The following is a 19,414-nucleotide window of genomic DNA, read 5'->3' on the forward strand; positions in this document are numbered from 1 at the left end:
TGGTACTATTTGAAGGCCAGGCAGTTTTCTATTCTTGATCTTCGTGTTCATGTAGCGCCCCCTAGCGTCAAGCAAGATTTTTTTTCCGTCTACAAATATACGAACGCATACGAACAGTGAATAGAAAAGAGGAATAAGCGGAAGTTGAAGTTAGTTGTGCTGCAGCTGCAGAGGCTTGTGGTTGTAGTCTGTCCAGTTGAGCTTGATATACAGAGAAAGCAAATGGGCCTTCGGAAACTATACTTATACAGTAATAGACCAGGAACATTTGGTAGGCCTTGAACTGAAACAACATAAAATAATTCATTCGACATTCGCTTTTGCAAAGGTGGACATTTGGTGAAAAGAAAAAAGATCCTGTTTGCACTGTATTTTTTGAATACCTGCTGTTTAGCCAACACACTCAGTGTTAATGATTTTACTAAACAGAAATTTTTAATATTGATGTCAGAATGGAAAAAACAGAAATTTTAACGAAAAAGAAAACTCATCGACGTAAAGCGGGCGGTAAAAGAAGAAAAGACAAAAATGATCGTTCGCTGGAAACAACAAGTGATCAAGAGCCTATCGTATCCGAAGTAGCCGCCTCGCAGACCGATAGACAGTTGTCAGAGGATGGTGAACCATTAAGGAAACATTTCAAAATGCTACACAAAGAGAATCATCCTCTAATACATCCTCACAAGTTTACCCGTGGAGGTAGAAGGTTGTTGAGACCTGCCAAAGTTCCAAAAGCACCCCAGAACTCAACACAATTCATCATAGATGACCACGAAAACTCTGCTTTTTTTATTGATTTTGATAAAGGATTTACCCCACCTGGTGCAAGAGATGATGTTGGCTGGTCTCCGTATTTTCAACAAGACTTTGAAAATGTGTACAGGACAACAAGAGAAGCTGAAACAACCATTGATTGGACCCAGGATGATCTCGTTGAGAAAATATCAAGTCTAGAGGAGCGTGTGAAAAACCTTGAACACCAGTTGTCAATATGTGACTCTAATGTTTACATGAACCAAATGCATCATCGCATAGTGTGCATGCAAGATAAAAATAGAAGAATCAAAGAATTTCGTGTCTGGTGTCCAATGCATGGGAAGAAGGTATTGTTTACAAAGTTAAATAATTCTTAGCAATATATCAAACATAAGTTGTCTCTTTTGATATTGACAGGTTAGGATGAGAAATCCATCTACAGAAACTTCCAGCGAAGATTGTTCCACTTCGTCAAGCCAATCACCTGATGAGGAAGAAGAAGTCATACAGAACGGGGAGTCTGATTCCAGTGACGAAGAAATGACGGAGGAGGATGTCAATCAAGAGCTGAAAGAGAGTATCAATACTGTGTCCTCCGAAAAACCCGAAGATGTCAATGAAGAAGCCGGAAGAATCGGAGAGAGAACTGAAAGCGTACAGTCGAATGACGAAGTTGTCAGTGAAGAGCCCTGAATATCGTAACTTTTTTTTCTTTTTTACTTGTAAAATTTTTTTTTTGTGTATGCGTGATTTTGATGCCTGTGAGAAAGAGCGGTTGTTGCAGGTAAATAAAATTGAAATGTTGAACATCGTCAGATTCCATGTTTATTTTTCCTTTACGTTTCTAGTTTTTTTTTTATTTTACAGGGAATTACATAGTAACAATAAAAATTCTGACTCAGTTGGGGGGAGGTCCGTCTTTCTTTTCTTCACGTCACGTCACAAGAAGGGTGTGCTAAAAATGGAATTCACTCTGCCTGTTGTCAATGCTTCGTGAAGCTGCCACGTTCCCGTTTATCATGTATGGATGCATAGATTATATTATATGTAAATATTTACAAAGTTATGGGGTTCCGAGTATAAATGTAGACAGCAACGTCCGATCCAGGGGGGAGGTAATTATATATAGTACGTCAGTTTCGAATTACATGATATGCCTATAACACGCATACATACGAAGTTTTTTTTTCTTGTTGTAGTCGTCAGGTTAGGAAAAACTCATTAACAAAACCGTTGAAATCGTGCACATGAGAAGTGATGGTCGTCAGGTAAATCACTTAAGACCCAAAAATTACTCAAAGATAAGGGCTAAAGAAGAGCAACTAAAACTTTTGCGTGGATGGAAATGAGAACGACTAGACACGACGAATAAAACCCGAGCGTTTTCTTCTTCTCTTTTCAACAGATGAATTTGTTAATGCTTGATTTTGTTGTTGTCAATATTTAAAAAGCTATCTTGGTCCTTTATCTGTCGGCCAAATCAAACACCCATGTGTAACATTACGCCACTGCTCTCTTCTGCAGGGGCGCTGGAAGCAGTAGATGATGTCAAGCCAGTGGAACCTGTTAACACACACACAGAAAAAAAAAGGGGATAATGATAATTAATATACGAAATTAACATCTATGGAAAAAATGCAAAACAACATCACTTGGACTGTAAAAAAAACTGACAATACAAAAATTTAAGTGAAGAAAAACAAAAAGAAACAGAAAAACAAAAAACAAACAAAACAAGAACTGACAAAAAACACAAAAACAAACAAAAGAAACGAAAAATTAAATGAAAAAAAAATAATAAAGCATACAAAATGACGATCAGTGTCAACATTCAAATCAACGCGACATTAGACTTGGCTTCAAATGCAACTATTAATTGGTTAAGTACTAATCTCAATCATAAGACGTTATCTTAGAATTTCTCATCCAAAACTGGGTTTGTGGGCATTATGAGAATTTAATAAAAATGTCAAGTTCAAATTATTATAAGGAACACAACGGTTTCAACTTCAATACTAGTTAATACTTTGTATATAGAATCCAAGTTTGTTTTGTTTCACAAACATTGGTAACCTTGCACGTGGTACGCCCGCTCGACGCAAAGCATTCAACAGGAGTCACACATTCAAGTAAACGGCGGGCAAGAACTGCCAACTGACTCGATTCAAACGATAAAAAAAATAGGGAAATACTTGCTCCTGTGATTAGAACGGGCATAGGTCGAAATACCCATTAACCTAGTGATAACCACTAGCTATCAGAAATTATAGCAACCTAGTCTTGTCTACCATCCCTTTTTAGCAGAACGAGTTTTAATGGGGAATACGATAAGATCATTTCTACCACACCTTGTGTTCAACAAGAACAGGAATAATACGTGGCTCATTACAGTAAACAATCAGCATGAAAGCGTGGCATTCTTTGTCGGAAATAGTCATTGGAGAACTCAATCGTGGTGTGCCAGATCCTGACGTGACAGTCTTGATGACACAAGCACAATATAAGATCCCTCGTTTACATGGAGCCACCTCCTTTAAAGCCCGGACGAAGCAGAGACACAAGTGAAAGCGCGGATCATTGGGGGAAGCAAGTGCTGCTATAATAAGGACGAGACTGCTCTCCAGCTACCTGATGAAAGAAGAGACGAGGGGGCGAAAGAAGAAGTGGGAGTGGCCATGCTGCTGAGGAGCTGCTGGAAGTCGTCCAGTTCTTTTTCCAGCAAAGCAAGACACAAGGGAGTAAGAGGGGAACGAGAAGAACTGTCTTCAGAAATCTCATGCCCGGGCGATTGGCTGCCACCGCTACCATCTACACCATCACCCACCTGCACGATAGCTTCACGGACTTCTTGGTCCGCTAATCCCTGTTCGGAGGGATTGCTGCTGATTTGAATCTTATCTTTGGAAATGGTGATGCCAAATTTGACACCCTGATGAGAACCGATTTGGCCAGCCTTGTGCAGCGGATGCACCTCTAAGCTGATAGGCCGACCGTGGTCAACGGTGGTCACCTGTGGGTTATTGGAACAAGATATAACCACACCGCAAGGGTTGATAATCTGACCTGAAACGGAACTGCTGGCCATGGACATCGCAGTGGCAGTGGAAGATTTCTTAGGCGGAATGACCGGCTTATTGGGTGGCACCGGCGGTGGAACCCCTCGTGCAATAGCCGCTGATTTTTTTGGCGTCGTCGGCTGGGCAGAAATAGCCGTTCCGGTTGTCCCAACTGATGTGGATGTGGGCAACGTGGCACTAGTTGTGACGTGAAAAGTGACTTTGCCTTCATTATTGGTCGTCGTGAAGACTTTCGTGCCGGCGGAAGCTGAAACCGCCACCCGGGGTGAAATTTGCATTGTTCCTACTGAAGTTCCACGGCTGGCCTATTGGGGACATGATTAAAAGTCAATTTATTAAACCATAGACGATACAGATACAGGAATAAAAGTCAAATTACCGGAGTAACATCAACTGTGTCGTTACTAGTTGCAGCGGTTGAGACTGGTGGAGGTGGCAGAGTTCTGGAAGACCCCGATGGACTCGTATTGACTGCAGCCATTCCGCCTAAATTGTACTGTACGTTGCGGATTCCTCCTGCAGACGGGCTAACGGCTCGGGCGATTCCGGTCGCTTTAAACAGAGAATCAGAAGAGATTGCTTCAAATGGTGTAAAAGTAAACACAAAAAAACTCACTTGGTGCTTGGACAGGAGTGCTACTAACAAGAGCCATTGGCTGGACAACTTTGCCAGTTGTTCCTAATACGACGAGGCCAGTGGCCGAGTTGAGAGGGATTGAGGCTGATGGACTGGTACGAGATATACTGACTGGGCTGCTACTGACGACTGCATAAAAAGCGTTAAATTATATAGAATAACATTCCCCTTATTACCATCAAATAGACTTACTTGTAGAATTGACGGAACGCGGAGGAGTTTGCGGAGGAACAATTGCGGGTTTTGATGGAAGTTGCGGTCCCATGGTGATGCTGCCAGCTGGAGATATAAGGGTCGAAGTTCCCGAGGGTAAGCTGTTTCGATTGGTTGTGGTAATTCTGGGAGGGCTATTAGGCTGATTGAGTCCGGCTTGGAACATGGCCACTTGGTGAGCTTCTGCTTGTTGTTTCTTCAGGTTGTCGACCTCTGTGTGAAGTTTCTCAATGACCAATTCTAGTTCCTTTGTCCGCTTTTCTTCCCGTTGTAGCTGAGCTTTTAGTTGTGCTCTTTCAGTGTCAAACAGAGCCAGCTGTTTCTCCAATTCTGCTTCCATTTGTAAAGCTTTTTGGCTCTCTTCTTCCAAACCTTCAGCCATCGTATCAACGCGTCCCTTCTCCTCGCCTAATATCTGAGCCAAGTCTTCCGACTTGTTCCTTTCCTCGACGTATTTGAGAATAAGTTTTTTGCGTTCAGTCAACAATAACAAAACAATTTGTTTTTGTCTCTGTCTCTCCTCATCCAATGTCTCCTGCAGCTTTTTGATGTCTTTTTCAAGTTTTTTCTTTGATTGCTTTTCCACTTCCAATTCCTACATGAAGTTATATTAAAACTTATTTTCTCCTTTTCAAACAGTAAACTGACTAAGTAAACAATGAAAAAGGACGAGAGAGAAAAAAGAAAAAGGTGGAAATACACCGAAGTATGAAAGGTAAAAGCAAATGTACGCCCGAACTACAGTCATAAGTGCGCGTCGTCCTCTTACCTCTCGAAGTCTCGTCCGTTCTTTTTCCAGTCCGTAAGTGATGTCGTCACCTTGGGCAGTGTCATGCTCATGCTTCCTTCTCTCGTCGTCTAATTCACGAAGCACCTAATATAAGAAACCCAAGAGAAAATAGGGAAAGTGTGGAAGAGACGAGGGTAGTGTGTCTACACTGTACTGATCAATCTAGGATCATAATGGGCACATTAAATCAACGAAAAAGCAAATCATCGTGGATTTTTTAACGGGTTTCACACAAATCATCGAGCCCGTTAGCGTTGAAAATAGTGAACCAAGCCTGGAATTTCGTACGTGCGGGGAAAGCCTTAAATTTACGCTCGGTGAGATGCGAAAACAAAAATAGGTGGTGCATGCACTAAACCTAACGAGACAACTGAAATCAACCAGCTAACATACCTGTGAGTGGCGTGCCTCGGCGTCTTGCATGGCTTGAATGAGATTAACATGAGAGTTTCTGTGTTGGACTACGAGGGCTTCTAGGGCTGCCATTGGCCCTTCGGTAACAGCTTTTAAAAGAGCCGTATCATCGGTAGACGAGCCACCAACGGTGGCAGAGCGTGAATCACGTTGGAGAGCGATGAACGGGTCGTTGACGGGTAAAATGCGTCCATAACGAGCATGACTGACTTGCTGTTTAACACGTTCAGCCTAAAAGCGAATCATATAGCAATAAATCATATATAAACAGTTTCTATATTACCTTTAATGTTGCAATCACTACATCTCTGGCTTGTAGCTCCCCTTCAAGATAGCCCAGTAAACGAAGCAAGTCAGATTTACTTAGCTCCGCTTTAGGGTTTTTCTACAAAAAAGCACCATAAGAGAACATTAGATATACTGACACATTAGAACAATTTCCAAAAAATGTTTGGAGACAAACCTTCACTGTGCAATTAATCATGTGTTGAAGCTGCTCTATATCCATGGCATTTGTTTGTTCATTTGTCTTGGGAGTAAAATTGGCATTTGATTTCGACAAGGGAGCTGAGCTGTGGTTTGAATTCACATTACTAGCTGCCATCATCACAAAAATTTGGTGAAGTGTGGTTGAAAAAAAATAAGATATCAACAATGAGTATACACAGTGAAAAACTTGAATTAAGAGTAGCAGTATTGCTTGTCATCGAAATAAGATTGCCACTGTATCGTCAACTCAGGATTTCAAGACAACACGACTCAAATCCAACAACTCGGTCGATTGGTACGACAGTGAAGCCCACTAGAACACAATAGATTCTGAAACATATAGCATCCACTGCATCGAGTCTTGTTTCCTTAAAGGGTTGGAGCGGTTCGTAAATCGCGTGTTAAAAAGATATTGTGGCCTGAAAAAACCTGTTATTTAAGTTTATCGACGAAATAATTCATTGTTTGATATAAACAGTGTCACTTAGGGAAATAGGAAAACTTGTCAGGCGGCCATCATGGATCCAGACAAGGGCTAACTTTGATTTTTCTACCTCTCTTCTTTCGGTGGAAGAACCTTTGAGATGTGTAGCGGCCAGTGCTGTCATCTAGTTTGTATTGTTCAAACAATGTTTCCCAATCAATTTGGACATTAAATTATATTTTTTATGTTTTGATCGAAGATTTTGACATGTCAGGAGTGGTATTTTAGACGTACCATCCAGTTTCTTTAATTGACTTCTTCTGGTATATGCAATTGCAACCTCATAATCTCACTTCTCGTTTAACGTTGCGTGTGTCATAATTACACGTTAATCTTGGTTGTTTTTTACGTTTTTGTAGAAGTACTCTGAAGTATAAATTGCTAGACTAACTGCAACACCTAGTTCTAAAGATGATAAAGCTAAACCTAACAGTGCTGGTTAAACGGGTTTTCTATAATAGAGGCATCCTACCAGAATGAACTCTAATGAATTAAAACTAGTAGCACCATTTAGTAAATAAGACTATAAAAAAAATAGCGTCCACTTGAAAAACCTCGCGTTCCCAGCATCTGCACGTTTGGAGGCAGGATACACATGTCCGCGTTATTGATCGTGCAAAATTCATGCATGTATCCAGTACCTTGGATACAAGTTGCTGTTAAATGTGGTATACGGTGGATTTTGTAATATTTGACAAATAATCGGGTACTTGCAACTGGAAGGTTTTGACCCCGGCCTCAAAATTACTCAGTGATCTCGTTTTACTTTTATCACTCGTGACAATGATCCATTTTTCAATCAAGAAATGAATGATGGACATAGAATAAACAACTGTAATTTAACTTTTACTAGTATTTTTGTAACTGTACTAATTGTGCCATCATTTGTATAGTTTTCAGTAGCTAAACTGGTAAATGGTACAGTTGTGTTTGTCTATGGGAAGTTTCTCATTTTCTGGAAGACCAAAATTTTATTTTAACGAGATAACAAAATATTTAATTTACCGCGTGTAATTTACCGTGCCGGGATTCCGGTACAGACAACTTTGGGACCACAGCGATATTAAAACCCCAGTGTATTATTTGGAGGCTAAAATAATAAGACAGCAGAACATGTTCCAAAAAGAGTGGATCTACAAAATGTTATAATATAATGTTATAATAAAACTCGTCGCACTCATGAAGTTTGGCACGTCCGAGGGGCGGCTGATAATTCTTTTTGTTTTTGTTTTGTTTATGTTGGTTCAGCTCACGTGGAAGGAATATAGTTTAATTCGATGTTCGTAAAGAAAAGATTATTGAAAATAGAGCCCTTACAGGAAGATTTTAAGTTCTATCAAGGCTGATGATAATAAAAAGAACACCACATTACGTCAAAAATCGAGCAACAAAAGACGATAGGTTCAAGAGTGGTTAGAGGAATTTTTATGTGACATTGCACATTAACAATGTATAATAAAAGCGGTTGGATGAATGAAAATGATTGCGCCAAAAGCATTCAAAGAAATAAACTTTTATAAATTGTGTGGATGACGAAAAGATCCCCATGGCAGTACGTTTTTTTTTTTTTTGCGGGTAATATAACACCTGATTTCGGTTTATTGATACCAGGGGTTGCGACGAATCCAGTGCATGCGAATGCCAGCGTCTGTGCGCAACTTGATTGAAGCAGCTTCGGCTGCGCGCACTGTTTCCTTAACTGACTGCATCAAGTTTTGAGCATTACCAACCAACATGTCAGTTGCCTCCTGGTCCTCTTCTGTTCCTTGGGCTCCCAGCATTGTGGCCTTGACAGTCGACAGGATTTTCAGCTGAGTGCCAATGGTCGGGATACGCTCGCAGACTTGAAGTAATGCCTTGACATTGACAAAAAAACAAACAAAACAAAGATGACAAATCAATTTATGGCTAAGCGAAAACTTCTGCTAACGACTTACAGTGCGCATTCGCTTGTCCGTGCATTCTCGGGCTAATTCCTTGGCCAGCCGTGTCACTTCCTCTGACGCTTCTGCGATGGCCTTGGCGCAAGCAATCAGATCACGTTTGCTGCCGCCTTCTCCACGCACAAGTTGAGACAAACGACCCATTAAAAGTGCCATCCTTTTTGCGGCGGCGATGATCTCGTTATCTCTGGAAGACCATTGCATAACTTCTTGATGCAATCCATGAGCAGCCATCTGGTGATTCATAAGATCATTCAAGTTCCAAGTTACTATCATTGAGTGGGAAATGTAATACCAAGATTGGCTGGTCTCCTTGGGGTGCGTGCCGGAACATTTCATCTTCATCATCAGTCTCAGGAGGAGGAGGCCTTGGTGGTGGATGTTCACCACCGGGCAATGGTGGACGGGGTGGTGCATCTGTTACCAGGAAAATTTGTTAAACACAAACACATTTAACTGAAAATATTTCCTTACTAAGGCTAAGTGAGGACACGTCCGGAGGTGGCGGGATGGGATCAGGTCCTGCAACGGCCTTGCGTACTTTACCAACCGATTCCAATAATTTCTTGTTCGAGTCGCGCCACTGATTGATTGAACCTTGATCTCGCATGTTAGTAGCCACAGATTTGGCATCCTGAACCATTGGAGTGACATCTGCAATTCAGAATTGCGTCAGAAATCTCTAGACATTTAAGAACATGGAATTCGAAGACATACTGGCTTGCAGGAGGTTTGCAGCACCAGTCACTTCTCCAATGAACTTTGGATCCTCTGAGTTGTCGGCTTCTTGCTTGGCTACCATCAGCACACGATTAGCCAAACGGGCAATTTGCGAGGTGCCGTCGACTAACCGCTGCGCTTCCTGACGGCCGATAGCATCTTCGCATTCTGCCGTGCAACGGCGCATCAATTCTTCTGACTGTTGAATAAAAGCGGCCGAATCTATAGCTTCGTCGCACAACTGGCGAGTGCGAGCGATGGCATCGGCGTACTGGCGACGCAAATTTTCAAAATGCTCATCTGCAGCCTTATTTGCCGGATAGGTCATCCGGATTCGACCAGCGTTAACCAGTTGTGGTGTTAGACTTTCCACCTGACCGGCCGAGGTATTCAAAGCCTCTGATAGTTTTTTGTTACCATTGCTACCACCAGCAGCAACCATACGAGCCGTTTGAGCAGCACGGGCGGAAAAGCCCTTCAATGCTCCAGCCTTGTCTTTGAAATTCTCCTCACGATTTTGAGTTCCTGAACGATATGGCGAACGAGTCAAAAAAATTTTTAATAGCGAAAACTTTTGGAATCCATACCTTCCGGAGCCAACACTGCATCGGTAAACTGTTTCAATGGTGTTGTGATATCGATAAAATCTTCAACTACGCGATCGACCAAAGCTCCTTGAATCTTATCTTTGAGTTCGTCCAATTTTTGCGACAACAACCTAAAGAGGACGATTGCTGGAATAAGTTGAAAAGCAACCAGCATAAGTTTTTTTTTTTTTTTACTTGGCAACAGCTTGAGCTTGGGGTGAATTGCCTTGTCCAGAGCGGCACAGGTCCCCAAGCTGACGAGACAGCGAATCAACTTGATTGCAGAGGGCCAGAATTTCCGCACGTTGTTCACCTTGCAGTCCTTGCGCAACCTACAAGTTTTCGTTATGTATTACACAAGTGATGAGGGTTTTAGAAGTAAAACTTTTGCTACCTTTCTTCCTTCTTCAACAATCAACGCAATGGCCTGTTGTCCCAATCCACGATCATCGACGCTTGGGTTGGCCAACCAACGACGAGCTTGCTCCAATCGTCCAGCTACTGTGTGAGCAGGTTGCTGGATTCCATACTTCTCTGCATTTGCCACAGCCGTTTGGACCAAATTGTTCAATTCTCCCAGTTTGTGGCGGATGCTTCGGGCTAAGCCTTCCGCCTGAGGAGTGGCACCTTGTCCGTCACCACGCAATTCAACCAGAGCGTCAGTTAATGACGTCAACTCGGAGCAAAGCTTGCGCAAGGCTTTTTGGTCGTCGGGAAGGGAGTGCTCAGCCACTTTCTCTGCCAGTTCGATGATCTGGCGGATGGATTTCTCACCGATTCCGCCACCGCGAGCGTGAGGGTCCTCTAGCCAGTCAATGGCGGTTTGAAGCTTGCTTTCCAAGGCATTGCAGGCCCGCTTCATAGCAGTCAACTGATCGGCATCCCACTCGTCTTCATCGTATGTGGTCAACTGCAGAACACGGATAATCTCATTGATTTCATCCGTCATACGACCGGCTAGGTAGTTCCGGTTCTCCGCTGCTTCTTCATTACCTTTACCACCTAAAACGATAGATGACGCTATTACTGTGATTCTTATTCGAATTCCTTCTATGATTTATACCTTGCGAGACAATTTGGATGAAAATTTTCATGGAGCAAATAAGAATAGGAGCCAGAGTCTTGACTTGTTCCAGCGACCGGATGAGAATGTCACGGTGGACTTGGTGTGTCAGTTCCTTTTGACGGGCATCAACCTCACGCGAAACACGTGTGAGACACGGGCTCACGTCTTTGACGAATTGGACCAAATCATCTATGCTTTCAATGACTTCAGCAACTGCTAAGTAATCCAACACTTTTTTGCATTCGCGGATGATTTTGCGAACTTCCGACTCATCGAAGCAAAGCAACAGTGATGACGTGCCCTGCAGGATTCCACGAGATCCTTCAATTAATTTCTTCCTGTTTCGATAAAATACATTTTTGCGTGAAATTTCACGAAAAGGCTGCATTATTATATAGTAAACAGCGTACCTAGCAGGTCCCGAATACGGATCGGCCTTCAGCATGGAGGAAGCTTCCTCCAACAATCTAGAGGCACCCTCCACCCGGTGTAATGATGCAGGCATATCCTGCTTAAGAATGGCGTCATCGCTGCTGTGGATGGTCTCTTTGCCAACCTGTATATAGACAAGCGTTCGATTTCACGGTATTTATCCTTGGGAGGCCAAAAACTACGCAAACCTTAACGAGATTGGTGACGGCAACCGACACAGCGTGCACAGGCCGCTCCAAATCTGGCATGGCATTGCCATCTTCCGCCTCTTCATGTAGAATAACAAGTCGTTCAACCTGTCAATCAAGAAACAGAAAATTATTTTTAAAACCACTTTCAAGAATTACGCCTTTTGCTACTGATTGAAATGCGTGAAAACACAATACCAATCGAAGTTACATCGAACTGAAAGGGCGGAACCACTTATAGTAGTAGTTTGGGACAACATTCGTCATCGCCATAGAAGGTTTCTCTAGCCAGCCTGTTTCAATGAGCCGACACCTAATCGCTTCAAGGTTTTTTTTTTTACTTAGTATTTTCTTCATGTACACAGCCCCCATGTGCATATCTTTATGACTTAATGGGAGACTGAGGAAAGGGCGTAGGAAAGAGGTCCACTTGGCAACGGCAATCTATGTTGATAATCTGACGAAATCGGCTGGCATAAAGATCGTATGTCTTCTGCCTGTTTCGAGACATGTTGCGTGAGATTCAAAAGACAGAAAGAACGAATGCACGATGACAAAACCACACGGTTGTGGTCTTTAGGTGAGTTAAAGGCTACCTTTTCATCATAACAACAGAGGAGCGAGTCGACCTTGACCATATATGGTCATATCGTGTGGGGCTCCACTTCATCCGCCCGAAAACTCTCCACTGAACCGACAACATTCTGCTACATCTCTTCACGTTCCATGTGAGAAGGTTATGAGAGACAACGCCCTAAAACTGTTGGTCATCACAACCAAAAGGGAAATGATGTGTTGATGGTCAAATGGGCCAAGTTTTCTGTAGAACATAGGGGAATTTTCGCTTTAAACTCGAATCAACGATTGCCGCCATGCTTCTGTCGCTCACTGTTTCTCCGACTACTTTCTTAGAGACGGTCGAAACCGACCCCGAGTGTTTTAAATATAGCCGGAGGTTCGACGCCTCTTTTCTTGTAGAACTGGCGAGTAAAAATAGTTTTTTTTTCTTCTTCGGGTGGACTCATTGAGAAGGCCAGAGGTTAGCGACGAAGGAAAACAAATAGAAAACTTACAAGCATATGATAGATAAAAAGATAATAGCGTGAAAATTGAAAGACATGAACATGTCTGGTTGCCAAGATGTTATATAGAAAAAGAAAAATAAGCCAGTCAATGACTTTTCTTCTGAGTTCAATTACCTGGGAGGCCACTGGCTCGAGAATACTTTCGATAGTTTTCGTGTGAAAAACAGGCATTTTCGGTTGATGGTCGAGGCGTCGTCTGCAGTGAAAACAGTTCCCAACTAACCCACACGTAAGACCACGTATGTTATATCTGGCTAGATTTTGAAATCTCTTGTTTGGTGAAACACAGGCACTTGCTTCGTGTCTTTCTCAAGCCACGAATGAAACACCACTGATTGTTCAGCTTTCTCAACCGTACCGTGTTAAGTCTCTCGGAATAAAGCTTCGTAAACGACTAGCAGACGACCAACATAAGCCCCTCCCATTCCCCTGTCGAAAAGGCTTAAAACTCGACTCGTTCGAAAAGTTGTAGCGACGTTAGTCGTAAGCCAGCATTTCTTAAAAAGAAACAAAATACCCATAGGCTATATTCCGTTAAATATTTTCTGTTTCATTTGTAGTAAAATCTAGTTCAACGTGTAACCTTGTTTAGGTTACAATTTTTTTCTCTCGCGTTGGGCAACTTTTAAGATTATTTATCTGGATTTCGTAGATTAGTCATCCAATGTGATATTTGAGCAGATATTTCGATATCTCTACACAGCTGCAATCCTCAAACCTTAGTGGCCATTACCACATTACTACGGCGGTCACAGTTAACGATATTTCTGATGTTTTAGCAGGGAAACAGTAGTTGGAGCCAAAATTTTACTCAAAACAACGAAACTTACGCACGGGCACGCTCGTTAATGAAAAACCACGAAACGTTCTTAATTAGCTAGTCCCTACAGTTTTCAATCTCCTTTCAACCCGCCGTATCCAGCTGAAAATAACATACACCCGCGCATCCGCCTTCTTATGCATGACTCATTCCGCAATTGGGCGATGAACCACCGTCTTCTACGTGTAGGCTAAACAAGTATGGCACACACCCTATATGTGGAGGACTGGGTTCCTTGAGCGAAAACGACGTCTGTTAAATGACCAGAATTAAATCGCTTCTCGGTCTTTCAACTATGACAACGCAATCACTTGCACATACAAATTGTGATCTTCAAAACACCCTTCTGCTACCTTATTTTTACTTAAGGATAGCGATATTTTTATTATCAAAGTGTAGTACCACATTCACATTAACAGCTTGATACAAAGTCATTTACCCGTTATGGCATTGTCAGTTCTCCATGGGTTCATCTTCCTCTTCCTCCATGTCTTCCCCTGTAAGAAGTACTCACATATTTAAAAAAATGAATGCAGAAATAATTTTTGAAAAATAAGATTTTCTTTTCACCATTTGAATTTCCGTTTTTGCTGGGACTTTTTGTGGCTTTTCCAGGAACGACACCTGCTCTTAACATTTGGTTGAGGCGTTCAACTTCTTCCAGGGTGGATGCATTAGCAACGGCTTCTCGGATTGCGCGAGCTTCTTCGGCAGATGCCCCACCTTGATTTAAATAATATTACAATGATAGATATAATTAGGTACCAGGTATCTTGTTTGGTTTTTCTTTGGTTTTTTAAAATGTAGAATTACCTATCGGAGCCTTATTTCCCATTTCAGCCGAAAGAAACTTGCTTTTCTGTGCAATTTCTTTTGCCAATACTTTTCCTTTCTTCGATTTAAATAAATCTCGCGCTGCTTCTCTTTCCTTCAGGCAGGTATAATAGGTAACGATAATGGCTTTTTGAAATAGGTTCAAAGTTGTTACCTTTAGTTTTACTTTACGGAAATCCAACACTCTAAGACTTGGCAACTTGTTTATCACATAAGATCGATAATGTTGCTTGTTGGCTACAGGGTTGCTTAATAAACTCAGATAGGTTAATTTAGAAAATTCTGCCAGTGGATCTAGGTCCCCCAATTCTTGTATATGATTGTTTGTCAGGACTATGGTTTCAAGGTTTGGAATGACTTCACCTAGTCCTTCTGCAATACGTCTATAAATTTAAATATCTGGTTTTAATGTAAAAGTTACAAATTGGAATGGAACTGTGATTACATACAAGATTCTATTATTGTTAAGAAGGAGGCTTTTGATGCGTCTCAGTAATGGAAATCCATCCAGTTTCCTAATGTCATTATCAGAGAAATCTATTGTATCAAACTGATCCTAAAAAATAAAATAAAATTCATAAAGTATTAAACATTTCTTCTATTTTAGCAAGTCACTTACTAAAGTGGCTCCAAGGTTTTCAATTACTGGAATCTTGTAACCTGAAATTGTTTGAAAATGTTTTAACACCACAATTTCAAAAAAGCATCTTTAAATTAAAAACAGAAAAAGAACCACACTTGTACGATTAAAACAAACAGCTTTTTAAAGCAATCACTACATTATCATTGCGGTTTTAATTAACGTCAATAAAGTCTACATGGAACGTCGGTTGCATACCTCTCAAGTCTAGTTCTCGTTCTTTGATGGCATTTGTGTACTGGTGGCTCAAGTGAATCACCTCAGCTGTCAGCTTTACCATTTTCTTGTTGTTCTTTTAATACACCTTCTTTTACACTTTATTACTATTGAAAACTTGGTGAAAATTTGTAACAAAACTTCAATTATTAAAACGTCTAGCAATATTGTTCTGCACGTTTGTAAGGTTGACAAATTTCGTAGGCGACGCCATGCGCAAGGTTGCAATATCTTACAAACATATTTTGTCGATCAAGAAAATATAAATATAAAAACAAATCAATTAAATAAACAATGATAAATAAGTATTATATTTCTAAAACACAGATTTTTTGAAAAATGAAAGCTTTTATTAGTAATGCGTAAAAATTGTTTAAAATTTAATCAGAAACTTACCACAGTCAAAATTTGTTTTCTTTTCTTGACACTAGATCTCGGGGACCCGGCGTGCTCCATTACAACTTCAAAACAAATTTCATTTATGTTTCCATCATTATATTGTGGCTTGATTTCCCAGTAATAGTGAAAATCAATTAATAGATAGTGAAACGGGAACCAAACGTGAAAAATCCGCAATCTGGTCGTTTATTTGAATAAGAAATGATTATTGCTATTGAAGGATGTGCCCATGGTGAACTCGATCAAATTTACCGTTCTGTAGAAAATTTGTCAAGGCAAAGAAACGTCAAAGTTGATTTACTAATATGTTGCGGAGATTTTCAAGCCGTTCGAAATGAAAGCGATTTACAATGTATGGCGGTACCGGATAAGTTCCGTCACATCTGTACATTCTATAAGTAAATTTTTAGCACATACCATATTATGAATTATTGAATGTTTTTATTTTTAAACAGGTACTATAGTGGAGAAGTGAAAGCTCCCATCTTAACTCTTTTTATTGGTGGAAATCATGAAGCATCAAATTATCTTCAAGAACTTGCATATGGTGGTTGGGTTGCCCCCAATATCTATTACCTTGGCTATGCTGGTGTTGTCAAGTTTGGTGGTATTAGAATAGCAGGTTTATCAGGCATCTTTAAGGGGCATGATTATTTGAAAGGGCATTTTGAAAAGCCTCCCTACACAAGTGGCACTATGAGATCTGCTTATCATGTTCGCAGTCTTGAAGTATTTAGACTGAAACAGGTGAAAAAGCTTGAATTGTCTAATATAATCTTCACCTAAACATTCTCTACATTTCAGTTAAAAGAAGCAATTGACATTTTCATTTCACATGATTGGCCCCGTGGTATCTATAATTATGCAGACACAAGGGAGCTTCTGCACTGGAAGCCATTCTTTCGGTTAGAAATTTTATACAAGTTTTTTTCACAGTCAATTTGTTATAACAACACTTTGGTTTTCCAGTGATGAAATCGCCAACAACGTTTTAGGAAGCCAGGCTGGCGAAAGTTTGCTTCATGAACTAAAACCAAAATATTGGTTTGCAGCCCACCTTCATTGTAGATTCGCTGCGACAGTGCAACACAATGAAAGGCAATCAACTAATTTTCTAGCTCTCGACAAATGTCTTCCCAGGCGTCAGTATCTTGAAGTAAGATGAAAATTTATAGAATCATACATACTTCTTTATCGCGTTAAAGCCAACCAGAATTCATATTCAGATTTTTTAAAGTTAATAGAAGTTCCGCATGATTCAAACCAAGGTTTGGAACTGTCTTATGATCCGCATTGGTTGGCAATTCTTCGATCAACAAACCATTTGCTGAGTGTTCGTCCTACTACCCAATACATGCCCAGCGGAGGTCCTGGTTCCACAGAGAGGTTGCAGAACATTTATCATTCTTATCTTTTCGATATTGACATTACTATTTTATCAGATGGGAATTTTATCCAAGCGAAGAAGAAATCGAAGAAGTCAAAACGATCTTTAACGGCGATTACAAAATTCCCTCAAATTTTTTGCAGACAGCGGAGCCATTTAAACCAAGACCCAATTACAACAGAAATGCACGACAGGCTGAAGCACAGTTGAATCCCCAAACAACAGAATTTTGCGAAAAACTTGGCATCGACGATCCGCTGGAAAAGTTAATTGGGAAACCCATTATGCTTTCCGCACCTGTCGTTAACCCAGACGAAATAGCACTAGAAGATGACGATGAAGAAGAACAGCTTGGTGATCAGTCTGAAGAGTCAGCATGCCATGAAAGCAATGATCTCTTCTTTGTTGACACGAAACCGCAGAAGAGAAGTAAAATGAGTTTACCACAACCTCAGAATGAAACGCTCGATGAAGAGCCTTTACTCACGGAAAAGGGACCAGTGACTGAAACGATAAACATGGACAGTGCAAGCGAGGACGTAACCGGAGAAGACCTACCTAGTACAATAAAAAAATTTAAGCGGCGTAACCAAGAGCTTTACATGGACCAGGAAAGCTCCACGTAGCTATTTCACATAGTCACGGTGTTTTTCAATAAAAGATGCTTCAGCAAAAACAGTTTTTCCTACTGTTCTTTTTTGGGGGATTCTAGATTAATGCTGCTGCCTCCATTTAGGTCTTTTAGCTAATGGAAGTTTTCTGGTTTTCACATTTCACGTTAGAAGGTTATGATGGAGACGGCATTGCATTGCCTTTCTCAGTGGTTCAGAGAGGGCCATTGCTCAACACACATTTCGGTACCTAACACTGTCCAAGGAGGGCAGCATGGGCAACCAAAACAAACCTGGAAAATTCTCCTGGAATCCTGCTTGAATGTGCCGTAAATGTTCAGGATTATTTCACTGTAAACATAATTTTCTTTACCGTGTTTGTATACTACTCCTATCGTTTTAGAGAGGCACCATAGTAAGGTGCAAATTGTTAAAGAAAAAATTATATACAAAGCTGTTTCTCTGCAGACTTTAACAGTCCCAATGTCCTTACGTTGTATTTCGGCTACCGCCCCAATTACACGTCTTTTGAAGAATTCCACTTCAGAAATCATGAGTTTTAACGAAAATCGGCGATGGGTGAATCATTACGCAGGTCCGGATACCTCTGTCAGTGTGATTTGTGATCAGTTCTCAAAATTTGAAGGAGGGAAGGTAGAATTGACTAAAGATGATAAGAGTGGAGTTGCTGTTATCAAAATCAATCACCCGGAAAGGCGAAATGCTCTAAGTGGTACTTACATTTTTTTAAACAATTGATACTAATTGATGTATTTACTTTTCAAATGGTGCATTTTTAGGTAGTATGATGGTTAACCTCTGGAATGCTGTGAATGAATTAGAGGACTGGAAAAGTGGCAAAGGAATAATTTTGCATTCGGTTGGAGAAACATTTTGTTCTGGGGGAGATTTAAATACCGTTCGCCAAATATCCAATCCTGACGAAGGGTACAAAATGTCCACTTTAATGCACAACACTCTTACTCGCCTTCATCAACTGCCTTTAATATCGGTAGCCCTGATTCAAGGCAAAGCTCTCGGTGGAGGAGCAGAACTAGCGACAGCTTGTGACTTTCGCTTATTCACGGAAAAAGGCGAAATCGGTTTTGTTCAAGGTCGAATGGGTGTCGTCACTGGATGGGGAGGTGGTACTCGCTTAGTCCAACTGTTGGGCCAGCATCGGGCGCTGGAACTGCTTCTTACCTCACGTCAAATAGCTGCACCGGAAGCAGTAGCTTTGGGTCTCGCCAATGGCATCACAAAATCTAGCGAATTAACCGAAGCTGTAGAAGAAGCAAAACAGTGGTTGCAGCCCAAACTTGGCCACGCACCACAAATCGTACACGCATTGAAACAAATTGTGGCCACAGCTCGGGCAGTGCCTTATGAAGAGTCATTGTTAAACGAGCGACAAGTTTTCGCCATGCTGTGGGGCGGAGATGCGAACAAGAAAGCTTTGGAACAGAATATCAAGCATAAATAATTTAGTCTTAATTAACTCGTGATGTAAATTTCTATCTGTTTTCAGTGAGGCTGTTTCGTTCACAGTAGAACTGGTATTGTTATGAAATAAACACTTTGAAAGATCCGTTTGACGTTCGATCAGGAATTTCACTACTCGGTTCG

General features: G+C 41.1%; 5 protein-coding genes across 9 annotated transcripts; 2 read left to right on the forward strand and 3 right to left on the reverse strand.

The window, feature by feature from the left end:
• Positions 1–127: 127 nt before the first annotated feature.
• Positions 128–1,571, forward strand: LOC116928306. Of its 2 annotated transcripts, none has more exons than XM_032935384.2 (3): positions 128–271; positions 329–1,103; positions 1,174–1,571. In XM_032935384.2, exons 2-3 carry the CDS (start codon positions 453–455, stop codon positions 1,447–1,449), a joined length of 927 nt encoding a protein of 308 aa, XP_032791275.1. In that variant the 5' UTR covers positions 128–271; positions 329–452; the 3' UTR covers positions 1,450–1,571. The 2 variants fall into 2 exon arrangements, with proteins under 2 accessions (XP_032791275.1, XP_032791276.1); XM_032935385.2 differs by having other exon boundaries at positions 145–271; positions 452–1,103.
• Positions 1,569–6,951, reverse strand: LOC116928282 (CTTNBP2 N-terminal-like protein). Of its 4 annotated transcripts, none has more exons than XM_032935352.2 (9): positions 6,351–6,949; positions 6,171–6,272; positions 5,867–6,118; positions 5,453–5,557; positions 4,663–5,278; positions 4,450–4,599; positions 4,213–4,385; positions 3,385–4,138; positions 1,569–2,319 (listed from the first exon to the last, which is right to left on the reverse strand). In XM_032935352.2, the coding sequence occupies exons 1-9, from the start codon at positions 6,492–6,494 to the stop codon at positions 2,237–2,239; spliced, it is 2,379 nt and encodes a 792-aa protein (XP_032791243.1). In that variant the 5' UTR covers positions 6,495–6,949; the 3' UTR covers positions 1,569–2,236. The 4 variants fall into 4 exon arrangements, with proteins under 4 accessions (XP_032791243.1, XP_032791245.1, XP_032791246.1 ...); XM_032935354.2 differs by having other exon boundaries at positions 3,581–4,138; positions 6,351–6,947; XM_032935355.2 differs by having other exon boundaries at positions 3,820–4,138; positions 6,351–6,944.
• Positions 6,952–7,919: 968 nt separating this feature from the next.
• LOC116928279 (vinculin) lies at positions 7,920–13,249 on the reverse strand. The gene is made up of 12 exons (XM_032935348.2): positions 12,996–13,249; positions 11,797–11,904; positions 11,587–11,732; positions 11,174–11,514; positions 10,505–11,112; positions 10,306–10,442; positions 10,111–10,241; positions 9,521–10,048; positions 9,278–9,457; positions 9,099–9,220; positions 8,798–9,037; positions 7,920–8,716 (listed from the first exon to the last, which is right to left on the reverse strand). Exons 1-12 carry the CDS (start codon positions 13,050–13,052, stop codon positions 8,459–8,461), a joined length of 2,856 nt encoding a protein of 951 aa, XP_032791239.2. The 5' UTR covers positions 13,053–13,249; the 3' UTR covers positions 7,920–8,458.
• A 776-nt stretch (positions 13,250–14,025) lies between these two features.
• Positions 14,026–15,612, reverse strand: LOC116928310 (U2 small nuclear ribonucleoprotein A'). Its single transcript, XM_032935390.2, has 7 exons — positions 15,374–15,612; positions 15,155–15,195; positions 14,985–15,091; positions 14,690–14,918; positions 14,515–14,629; positions 14,272–14,424; positions 14,026–14,198 (listed from the first exon to the last, which is right to left on the reverse strand). The coding sequence occupies exons 1-7, from the start codon at positions 15,453–15,455 to the stop codon at positions 14,155–14,157; spliced, it is 771 nt and encodes a 256-aa protein (XP_032791281.2). The 5' UTR covers positions 15,456–15,612; the 3' UTR covers positions 14,026–14,154.
• A 200-nt stretch (positions 15,613–15,812) lies between these two features.
• Positions 15,813–19,376, forward strand: LOC116928325 (lariat debranching enzyme B). Its single transcript, XM_032935404.2, has 8 exons — positions 15,813–16,188; positions 16,246–16,537; positions 16,595–16,695; positions 16,760–16,946; positions 17,028–17,176; positions 17,233–17,702; positions 18,336–18,521; positions 18,589–19,376. Exons 1-8 carry the CDS (start codon positions 15,992–15,994, stop codon positions 19,269–19,271), a joined length of 2,265 nt encoding a protein of 754 aa, XP_032791295.2. The 5' UTR covers positions 15,813–15,991; the 3' UTR covers positions 19,272–19,376.
• Positions 19,377–19,414: the final 38 nt, after the last annotated feature.

This window comes from Daphnia magna, linkage group LG8, assembly GCF_020631705.1.
Source record: "Daphnia magna isolate NIES linkage group LG8, ASM2063170v1.1, whole genome shotgun sequence".
NCBI lineage: Eukaryota > Metazoa > Arthropoda > Branchiopoda > Diplostraca > Daphniidae > Daphnia > Daphnia magna.